This window comes from Dipteris shenzhenensis, chromosome 3 (assembly GCF_047967505.1).
Source record: "Dipteris shenzhenensis isolate YYH24624 ecotype China chromosome 3, Dip_SZ_1.0, whole genome shotgun sequence".
Classification (NCBI taxonomy): Eukaryota; Viridiplantae; Streptophyta; class Polypodiopsida; order Gleicheniales; family Dipteridaceae; genus Dipteris; species Dipteris shenzhenensis.
In genome coordinates, this window is record NC_141598.1 from 16,815,138 (window position 1) to 16,827,180 (window position 12,043).

At 41.2% G+C, this 12,043-nt stretch overlaps 1 protein-coding gene across 1 annotated transcript; it reads right to left on the reverse strand.

Moving 5' to 3' along the window:
• Positions 1–7,220: 7,220 nt before the first annotated feature.
• Positions 7,221–10,889, reverse strand: LOC147903446 (cytochrome P450 CYP72A616-like). The gene is made up of 5 exons (XM_087371732.1): positions 10,583–10,889; positions 10,279–10,502; positions 9,911–10,164; positions 9,291–9,669; positions 7,221–7,655 (listed from the first exon to the last, which is right to left on the reverse strand). The coding sequence occupies exons 1-5, from the start codon at positions 10,887–10,889 to the stop codon at positions 7,221–7,223; spliced, it is 1,599 nt and encodes a 532-aa protein (XP_087227858.1).
• Between the last annotated feature and the right edge of the window lie 1,154 nt (positions 10,890–12,043).

Below are 12,043 nucleotides of genomic sequence, written 5' to 3' on the forward strand. Positions count from 1 at the left end.
CGCGTCTACATTGAGAATTAGATGCGTATTTAGATGCAAAACAGAGAATACAAAAAGTGAGATTTTGGTGTACATCACTGCTTTCCAAACATTGCCCATGATTACCAAAGCACATAATTTTAGCAAAAACATCAATGCTTTTTTGCAAGCCCACATATATAAGAATTAAGTGAGGTGAGGAGAATGAGACAATATGTAAAATAGTTTTGCCAATATCAATGATGGGCTACGGTTCAATCTCATCCTCAATGAGATCAACCTTTGCCAAACTATCTACTTCAAAATCCAAACAAGTGTTTAGATCTACAAATACATTCAACCCACTACTACTTGTGCTACTCATGTGCTCATCGAAATCAGCATTACCAATGGTAGGCTCGTCCTCACGGGTAATGGCCTCAATATTTATATCACCTATCTCATGATCATCCTCCTCTCTCGTATCACGGTCATCATCACCTCCATGGCCATGATCATCCTCCATACGCTCCATATTAGTAAATGTACTATACATCAATTTGGAACGTGGCATAATAGGTATGACATGCCACCATCTATGACATGCCACCATCTATTATTATCCACCATTGGTTGATAGACAACCATGGCTCCATTGGCTCCATTGGCTCCCTCAAAGCTAGCAATGATGCCGCAATCTTGTGTGTTTCTCTTATCATCAATCCATTGTGTTCGAAATTAAAACGGGATCATAACTCAAACATATGAACACCCATAGGTATCTCAATCAACCTTAACTTTTTAACACTTACCATGTTTACGGTCGCATCCCATTCTCCATACTTTGAGATATGATTGAGTGTAATCCTGCATGCACGATACATGTTTCCTCAACATTGATCACACATACATTTGATTTTTCGCTCCAACCACATTTCATGATGGTGGATACGGAGGGATTCATCCTCACTGGAGCTACTTGTTGAAGATGAAGACATCCTATAAACAAACAACACAAAAAATTTTGCTTTTCTTCAAATATTTAATTTTAAAACTCTGTGGCGCGTCTAAAACTGCGTCTGTCTAATCTGTGGTGCATGTCTATACATGCATCTAAAACCGCATCTGCTATGTGTATTTAGACGTGCAATTACACGTGCTTATAGACACACTTATAGACATGGTTTTAGATGTAGCTATAGACACGGTCTTCAAATCTACTTTTAGTATGCTTGCTTTTCTTTTCTTCACATAAGCTTCGTGCGGCTTGCTTGCTTTGCTATAAACAGATCCACAGTCCGACACTTAAGAGGAAGGCACCCACACTTACTTCCAAGCTTACACTTGAGAGCTCGGGGGGGTCACTATGTATAAACCCTCTATATCACGTGCGTTCAAGGCCTATTTCTAAAATCCCTTATCTGTAAATTTTTCATTAATAAAATGTACCCCTTTTCTATACAAATTTGTAAATTTTTTTCAAAACTATTTTAAATAGTCCCTTATGTATATTTATTTCTGTAAGTTTTGGAAATTAAAAAAATCCTTCTATTGAACTCACGTGATAGGGTTACATATGATGAGTGACTACCTCGAGCTTGAGAGGAAGGCACCCACACTTACTTCCAGGCTTACAGGAGAAGAGGGTGAACAAGGAAGAGAAGCAACTTTGAAGAAGGACAAGAAGCTTCCATACCTCTATCCTCTATCCAAGGTAAGTCTCTTTATGGTTGATCTTCTTTGAAAGTTGCACTCTTTGGATTTGTCCTTTGTCGTACCCAAGAAACGAATGATTTTGGTATCAGTGTTACACTTTTGTGTCGGGTGCAAGTCCTTTTCCACTTTTTAGAATAGTCCGTCTATCGGAGTGCGTCTATAGACGTGTCTTAGAGTGCGTCTGAAACTGCATCTACAGGCACATCTAGACGCGCATCTAGCCTGTTTACAGAACAGACAGCCGTGTCTATAGACGCGCTATTAAATGAAAAAATAGATGCGCTTCTCAGACGTGTCTATAGATGTACTCCGATAGTTTTAGATGCTTTCCTTCCTTTCCCTTGTCTTCTCTTCCCTCCCCCCAGGTGTTCACTACAAACTCCAAACCACCCTAACCCCACACCAGTTGCGATTACCCCAGCGGAGTCAGCACAGCCTAGCCGGCTACACAGCCAAGGCCCTTCCCCCATGCCGTCTTATGCCCCTTCCCCCATGCCTTCTTATGCCCTTCCTCCATGCCGTCAGGAGGTCCTTCTATCTCGCAAAGCTGTCGGCATACTCCTGTGCACTCGAGACTCGGTTTTCCAGCTACGAGTGGCTAGCATACTAGCTCGACACGACATGGTAGCAGGCATAGTAGCAGGAAGAGCGGTGGGGGATCATGGCACAGTGCTTTGGGAGGGGTGGTGGTGGGGAAGATGATGATTCAGATGATTTAGACGTGCCTTCGCGTGATGGTACGATCTTCTATGACCACTCAAACAGGAGGCATCTTGATGGATGCACGGGGGAAGGACATCATGGCCTTCATGCGCTCTGTAATTAGTAACAATTACAGAGATTGCTTTATCTACTACAAAGACTAGCCAAAGAGGTTGGCTGATGAGACCCTCGCTACTGTTCGCTCCAGGTATCCTAACCCCCCCAATCGTCAGTTCATAGATAAATGGGCCAAGTCAAAGATTGTTACGATACTTGGCAATAAAAGATCTTTGCTTAAGAGGCAGGCACTAGCGGAGCTTGCCAGGCTTAAGGGAGGTCAACCACCAAGGGGCCCGCCCCATACCACTCACAAGCGTGAGTGGAAGAAAGCAATGAAGTCAGCGGGGGAGGCCGACCCCAGTCTGCAGCACATGGAGGCACAAAGGATCCAGATGGAGCAATATGGAAGCGTGCATTTTGGAGCAGGGGGTGTTGAATCATGGGAGGCCCAATTTGAAAGTATCGATCTCAAATTATATTGCTTATGTAGTTTATTAGGAGGTTGTTTCTTTGTACTAACCCCTCCACAAATTGTGTCGTCTTGCAGCTTGATATCATGGGCAGATACCCTACTCCTGTCGAGACAGCCTACCACTGCCACCATCGCAGAGGAGATACATGGAAGCACTTCTATCATGATGGGTTGATTACTGAGGAGCAGTATATCCGGGCTATTGGAGCGGCCCTCGAGGTATTTGAAAGTAATTAAATAATGTCAATACTATAAGTAAAGATTTGATTTTTCATACATTGATATATGTTGTCCCTTGTTTACAGGCCCCTGCACAAGAAGACAAGGAAGGAGGCAGAGAAGGGAGCACAAAAGGGAGCGAGGACGTGGAGAACTTAGATTAGTTGTAGAAGTAGTGCTAGCTACTCTTGTTTGTACTTAAAGCCACTGGCTTGGCTTCGTGCCTCTTGTATATACACTCCTCTTATTTTTTGTACTTGAAGCCACATGACATGGCTGAGCTTCGTGTTATATATACATACGAGCACTTTTTGAGCTTTCAATTTTCTTGTGCAATGTTTTGTCAATTAATGCCTAGTTCAGTTTTGGAGTTGTAATGTTTTATTTGGAATTGTAATTGTCGGCTATAGACGTGCTTGCAAGAGTGCTAATTAAAATGCGGATTGCTGTAAGAATTGAACTACACAATGTGGAAATGGGATTCATGCAACTACATAGCATACACATCATACACAACATTCTGTAAATTTAAAAAATATTATGTGTGCTTGTCTATCAGTGCATCTATAAACACGTCTAGGAGATACCGCAGATAGAATGGGATGAAACTGATATTAGTTGTATCTCTTAGAAGGGAACATAAGTACAAGTTTATTTCATAGAGAAGGCACGAAGAACGAAGGTTCTCCAATAGACAAACAAGCTGAAAGGTACACGAGTATGGATATCTAAGGAGCTCACTCCAACTCAACTCAAACAAAGGAATGTTGAGCTTGCTAAAGTGAAAGATGCACGTGAAGCTGGAAAATGGGCAGTGTATCTTGATGGACAAGCCTTGATTCATGATTTCAAATCTAAACCCAAAGACTCTCAGTCTTAAACTAATGTTATTCAAGCGGTTTTTCTAAGATAGAATTAGTAGCTAGTATGCATCTAAATAATTGGGGCTGAACATTCTTTATCATATGGAATAGTTTAGCTCCGTTGGTTTCAACTTACATGACTCAAAGGCAATCGGATGGTTATCTTGCATAAGCACAGCCCCAAAACCCTACCCACTAGCATCAGTGACCATGACAATGAAAGGTCTCGTGAAGTCTAGCATTGTCAAATTGGGGTTCGGGACATTTCTTGTTTAAGTCATCAGAAGGCTAAAGTGTGTTTTTCTTCCCAATAGAAAGCACAAGTCTTACGTAGAAGTTCAGTCAATGGATGTGCCTTGTGTGCAAATTTCTTAACAAATCTTCGGTAAAAACTACACAAACCTAGATCGTAACTCATGAATATCTTTAGGCTGTGGCTAGTTCACTATTGCCTCTACTTTCTTGGAATCTACTCGAATACCTTCAGCTAAAACAATGTGACCAAGATATTCAATTTCAGATTGAAAAACTGAACTTTTCTTTGGGTCAGGATAGTGTAAGAGGGAGAAAACAAGATCCAAGTGTTTCTCATGTTCCTCTTGACTCTTGCTATAAACCATGATATCATCAAAGAAAACTACCATAATGTCCTGATAAGGTAGGAAAATACGATTCACCATCCGACTAAATGTGGCAAGTGCATTAGTTAGGCCAAAAGGCATAAGGAATTCATAGTGACCGGTTTGGGTCCTTAAAGTAGTCTTGAAAATATATGCATCTATCTGTTCGGGGAGCATCTATTTCCGCGTCTATAAAAGCATCCATAAGCGCATCTATACACGCATTTAATGATGCATCTGTCTGTTTTTAAAATTTTTATAGCAGAGCATCTATTTATGCGTCTATATGCATGTCTGTCTGCTATATAGATGTGCCGTTAGATGCGAGTCTCTAGATGCACAAATAGATGTGCAAATAGATGCACTCGTAAGTTTTTTTTAAGTTCAGTAAATGCGTATGTGTGTGCGTCTATGGATGCTTTGTCTTGTTGTGATTACAGCTAAAACCATGTTAGGTACAAGTCGCACCATAGTGGTGAGCACAAATAGCCCATATGGATGCCTTGGGTTTGTAGAAAGATAGTATCACCAAGCTTCGTATGAAAATTTTTAAAATAAAGATGTTAAGATTAATAAAATCTTTAAAATTAATAGCACACTCTTTATTTTTCTTAGTAAGCACAAAAAGTTTTTAGTCTTTTTAAACCCAAGATAGCCGGTGATTTGTAAGATTCTGATAAAATTTTAGAGCGACTCTATAAGGCGCTTATCTCCTTGGTGAGGAATCGCTTCATCACAGGACTTGATGTCAAAGGTAAATACATAGAAGATATGTTTAGGTAAATTAATCAGATAGTCATATTGGTTTTGGATAACCCAATAGCCATTAGTACGCAGTCGCATAAAAACCCAAATATCTTTGTGAAGTCTCTCCGAATACTCACGGTTTTCACAATCAAGTGCTCTAAGTAGCTTAGTGATAAGGTCAGTAATATTGGAGAACATGCAATTACAAGCATTGGTTAGCCACCTAAGCATTTTTATGTACTTTAAAGCATTCGTAAGACAGGGAAATGTAAGTTTGGCAAGGAGAGTAATTTCTTAAGATAAATAATAGATTGCAACAGTATCATAGATTTCTTTTTCCATTGCTAGGGTCAAAGAGAATTCAAGGGACTTAATTCTTTGTAAAGTAGTAAGTCTTATTAACATTTTGTACATAAAGGTCAAGGTTTGCGCATATTTGTCTAACCCAGAAATATAGAGGTGGTGACTAAGAAATTCCACTTCATCCATAATATTTTGGTCAAAGAACCAGGGTTTTTTATTAAAACTCTAGTCCGGAAAGAAGGATTTGAAGTCTCTAAGGACAATTTCCTTGATAAAATTCTCGTGGTCTAAAGTGGTGTTGAAGCACATCTAATTACTAACTTTGGACCACGCTAAACATAATTCCTTGATAACTGGATAGGGATTTACTGGGAGAGAGGGAATATGGTTAAGACCCTTTTTCAAAAAGTCTTGCAGAACTGGGTGTCAAAAGAGCAGTGGGTTTGTTGATAAAACATGAGACCCAAAGTCATCCAAGTCTTATAAAAAAGGTATAAACCTTTTAGAGGTAGCACAAATGCAAGACAAGGAATCCATTGAAAAATTACAGAATGTATCCAAGGGTTTGTAAAATATTGTTGCAGCAATATTTTTGGGATATTTTCAACCGAAGCTAATATTAAACATGGATTAGGTTTTCTTAATCTCAAATCCATCAAATACTTCCTTTTTTTTTGGGTATAATAAAATAAAAAATTTTAGCTGACAAACAAAAGATGAATAAACATTTTTACCTTTTTTATTATGTTTTATTAAGCCTAACGGTGAGACATGGAGCATTAGAGACACAAAGTAGATCAAATTTTATAAACACATAATACCAATAGACTTGACACATATTTTAATTAGGACGGGAGCTCGATGGAGGTTAAGTGGTCACATTCTCCTACTACTCGTCCTTGTTTCTCTTCCCTTTCTCAGGTTTGTCTCTTCTCCCAATGGCGCTTGCCTTTGCTCAGATAGTTGGCTCACCTCTACTATCATTCTCTCTTCCTTGGATCCCAAATGGTGCAAAAGTTGCCAAACTTGTTGCTTCCAAGCATACCTTTTACTTGGGAGTATTACAGAATGTACTTGCCAAAGGATTTTTTACAGGATATTCAAATTTAAAGAGAATACAACTCAACATAAGTCACATATTGGATTCTTTTAGAAAAAGCTAATGCCCTTGAGTTTAATTGCAAACCTCGTTTGTGAATTCAATCTACTTTAGGGATGTTCAAATTAAAAAAGAATACAAATCCATAGAAGTTACATATTGAATTCTTTGAGAAAACTAATGCCCTTGACTTTGATTGCAAATCTCATTTCTAAATTTAACCTTAATTGTAAAATAGTCGAGCATGCTTTGTACTAATAATTACATCAAACTCGTGAATGAACCCATGAAGGATTACAACATTTACCTCTCTTGCTACCTTTAAATGACTACTTGCAACGTATGTCGTGAGCACAATACAATGCAAGTAATGTTATAGAATGATTTATCCATACTATATGCTATAACGTTTCAATTTACAATGACTAAGAGGTCAACTACCTGGGGACAGCACTAGCTATTTAGGTGGGGAGCTTATGGAAGATGATATGCATGCCATGTTGGGGTTGCAAATTCAGAAGGGTGGCAGGGGAGTGGGTGTAGGAGGGGGAGAGGCAAAAGGAGAAGCGTTGGAGAAGGATGGAGAGGGCGACCTTGGCCTCTAGCATGGCAAATGTCTGGCCAAAGCAACTACGAGGCCCCAAGCTAAAAGGCATGAAGGCATAGGGATTTGCGGAGGCCTTAGTTGGGCCATCAGCAAAGCGTGAAGGGTTGAATTGGTTGACATCGGGACCCCAAAAGATGGGATCATGGTGGAAGGCAATGATAGGCACATATATATTTGTGTCCTTTGCTAACACTAGCTTCTCTCCTAGCTTCATGTCCTTGGGAGCTTGCCTAGCCACCAATGGAGCTGGTGGATATAGTCTTAGCACCTCATTGAGCACCATCCCCACCTGCACCCACAATATCATGCACAATCAATGGGGTTAGCTAGTCACTTGATTGCAAAGCTAACCTACTGAGCATAAGAATTCGACTCTGCTTTTCCTTACATTGTTTTGATGTTCATGAAGAACTCTTGTTTTTATAGAACTTGCAAGTTTTTCCTAAAAATGTTCAAGTTTTAGGGCCAAAACATAACTAAAATATAAAAGAATTTGCAAACATGCAAAAATATTATTTCGGATAAATTTCCAAATTCTAAGGTACATTGTATATAGTTTGCTAGTTTTTTTGGAACATTACGTTAAAGTTTTCCATGGATCATCACTACCCAACTAGTCTCACTTGTTTGTCAACTTGTAGTAAAGCCATTGAGTGCATTAATACGGTAAACAAGTTGAAGCCTTTGTAAAATGCACACTTTGTGATCTTGCAATTGCCTTAAGTAGCTCTTGCTACTCTTGAGCCAAAACTCCTTGGTCAATCTTTGCAACTTCTTAAACCATACTTGGTTGGCTCATCAACGCAATCAAACGCAATCAAACCGCCTATAACTATGAAACTACCTACACAGCACCATATAAACTTTCAATGACTTGAGCATAGTCACGAATGCAATCAAACAACTAGCTGCTAATTTCAGAAAATCCAGAACATGCACAAAGCAAGAGAGCCCAAACGCCAAAAACGTGCATGCAATGGTGATGAAGAACACATCCATTGAACATGTTACTTGCGCCACTCTCATATGTTTGCTACATGCAAAGAAAACATCTAAACTTTGTTCGCTATTTACTGAATTGTATTCCCTGGATGTAGTAAGGCCAACGAGGCTCCATCGTAACAAAATGATATAGAATCCAACTGAATGAAATTAATACATCAGTTTATGAACAATTATCAAAATTCTAGACCGAAGCGGGTTGGAATATACGTGCATCCAGCTTGTTTCCTAGAGAGCTTTACCTGGAGGAAGTCATGCATTCGACTGGAGCTGGATGTATACTTGAAATTGTTCCCTTCGTTCGTAAAGGACAACTAACAAGGGAATAAGAGCGAGATGGACAACACGCTACAGGGGGTTGGAGCAGAGGAAGCTTAAAAAAGCTGTTCTGTTATTCTATGTTCTCTAGTGTTCTGTATGACGGAATTCACAGCATATTGAATGGGTGAATGATCCAGATTGAAAGCTGTGTGATAGGCAGGTGTTTATCCTATTTATGCAAAAGGTACCGCTTTAGTCACATTTTGATTGCGAAGCTATGGGACATCTTGCACTGCATGCAGTAGCTCGTCCACGTCCTTAAGCTTTGGAAAAACAACATGTCCGTTTTCCCAAGATGGCTGGTCTTCCTCCTAATTATAATAATCTCACTTCTTGCATGGTCCCTCCTATTCTGCAATCTCTACTTCTCCTCGTATCAAGCAGCACACTCGAAGCCAGGAAAAGTTTGGACGTCCACCCTCCCCCGGGAAAAATGTTGCCAGTAAGCAGTAGCTTGGTTTTCGGCGTGAAGACTTGTTTAATTGTCTGTGTTAGCTTAGTTTTCGGCATTGGGCTGTGAAGAGGAAAGAGCAAACGGCCAATTGAGTCCACACTCCTGATGCTGCTATTCGATTTTAATATATAAGATTCAAGTACTTACGATCTTGAGGCGGTTGACTGCGTCTGCGCTGGGTACATTTTTCCCACACACCGCCAGCACCTCCTCTCGCGCCCGCTCTTGCCACCCCACGTCACTCCCCAAAAGCATCACCGTCCATGTTAACAGCGTCGACGTCGTATCGTGCCCCGCGAACATGAACGTCTTGCACTCCTCCATAATCTCTCCTATCTCCAGCGTCAGGTTCTTTTGTGTCCCTTGCAATATCTTTGCGTTCGCAGCCACCATCACCCCTAGTAGATCGTCCCCATACGAGCTTGCGCTCTCAGCTTCCAGGCGGCTGTATATCATCTTACGCAACAACTTGTTCATTTGGCTAGCGAGCATCCAACGGCGGAGATTCGTAGACGTTGGCAACAATCTTCACACCATGCAGCCGACAAAAGAGGAAGTTAACAAGGCTCCTTGCGCAGAAATCCGGGGAGAATTCAAATGAATTTCCGATGGAGTTCCTATCGAAATCGGGCGGCTGCATTTGCTTACAATTGGCATATAGTATGCCAACGCACTCTTTAACAGCTGCCTTTGGAGATTTGTTTTACAGAATGAGAAACAGCGATTGATCGGCTGCGGGAAGCTGTGGGGACGGAGTCGTGGCTTACCTTGATCCTGGGATGTGGATATTATGAGCGCTCTTGCCAAGGAGAACCTGCTGTTCATGCTGTATCTCGAACAATCGCTTACCCTGATCTGCTAAACTGCTGCCGAAGGCCGTGTGTGCAATAATATCGGCGGTCAAATTTGTAAACTCTCCCAAAACTTCAATCTCCTTACATTTTGACTCATCTTTGTCGATCTCAGATCCCCATTTATCCATGATAGAGACCGCGCATGCTGCAATTGTGGGCGTCATAGCCTGTGTAAAAGAATTGTATCACGAAATCATCCGAGAATCCAATACGATTCACAGTACGAACGCCAAATCGTGAGAAAGCGTTAGTGTTACGGCACTTCATTTCTAGAAATGCACCTTGAGCTTCTCCGAAAAGAAGGCGGGGCTGATAATTCGACGATGTGCAGCCCATTTCTCTGCTGGAAGAAACACTAGACCCTCGCCGACCAACTCGATTATTTCAGGGCTAGGTTTGGGCTTCGAGTAGTGCCCAAACTTGTTCGACAGGACTTCCCGTGCTTCCTCAGGCTCCGTCACAAATACGCTGGCTTCCGGGCCGAACCAAAAGAAAAATGGGTTGCCTACAGAAATGCAGTCAAATACTGTTAGAGTGCGGTACTAACAACAAAATCAGATTGGAGTCCTAGGAACAAAGCATCACCAAATCTCTGTGACCATAAGAAGAAATGTGGTAGGATCCGTGGAGCGATGTCGTGGGAGAGCCGGGTCATAGGAGCGCTGGCAGCTTGCTTTGTCAAAGCAGCGATCTCGGGGGCGTTTCCGCTGAACGCACGGTACGGAAAACCTCTCAAACCCTGACCCGCGAAGAAGCGCTTGGCTCGAAGGGGCTTAAACCACAAGGTCAGAAACAGTTTCCAAGAAACGTAGGCCAGAGAGATAGCCAAAGTGGTAGCACAGAGAAGAAGGATCCATGTACAGACTCTTCTTGAGGCAGAAGAAGGATCCATGTACAGACTCTTCTTGAGGCTGAGACGACGTCCATGGTACCCGTGTACTGTGGTTTACAATCGATGTGCCACTACTAATTTAAAAGTCGATATAATTTGAAGTTGGTCTAGTTTCTTGATTCGGATACAATTCGGGTTCAAGTATCCATGCCTTACAAGCGAGAACCTCTAGCGACTGAGCTCTGTGCATGAGTGTGGGGAGGTTCTTGAGTAGTTTCTTATAGCTTTGGGAGATTCCTGAGGAGATTCTGAGATTCTTTGATGAAGAAAAAGCAGCCCAAAAACCCCTTTCGTACCCCTTTCGTGGTTTTTTTAAAGAAAAAGCAGCCCAAAAATCCCTTTCGTACCCCCTTTCTCCCTCTTTCTTTGAAGAAAGGGTTTTTTTAAAGAAAAAGTAGCCCAAAAACCCCTTTTGTCAAAGAATCTCAAAATCTCCTCAAGAATCTCCCAAAGCTATAAGAAACTACTCAAGAATCTCCTCTCCCTTTCTTTGCCGAAAGGGTTTTTTAAAAGAAAAAGCAGCCCAAAAACCCCTTTCGTCAAAGAATCTCAAAGAATCTTAGAATCTCCTCAAGAATCTCCCAAAGCTATAAGACACTACTCAAGAATCTCCTCTCCCTTTCTTTGGTGAAAGGGTTTTTTTAAAGAAAAAGCAGCCCAAAAATCCCTTTCGTCAAAGAATCTCAAGAATCTCAAAATCTCAGTAGTTTCTCATAGCTTTGGGAGATTCTTGAGGAGATTCTGAGATTCTTTGATCTCAAAATCTCCCAAAGCTATAAGAAACCACTCAAGAATCTGATCTCCCTTTCTTTGACGAAAGGGTTTTTTTAAAGAAAAAGCAACCCAAAAACCCCTTTCGTCAAAGAATCTCACAATCTCCTCAAGAATCTCCCAAAGCTATAAGAAACTACTCAAGAATCTCCTCTCCCAAAGCTACAAGAAACCCTCTCTCTCAAAAGGTTGGCTTTCACAAACGCCTTGAGCTCAAACACTGCACCCCCCTATGCTACCCTTTCTTTGAGGAAAGGGGTTTTTGGAAAGCAGCCCAAAAACCCCTTTCGTCAAAGAAAGGGGTCTTTGGGCCCCTTTTTTAACATGGCCCATGTAAAAAAAAGAGGTCCAAATACCCCTTTCTTCATCAAAAGGGGTTTTTG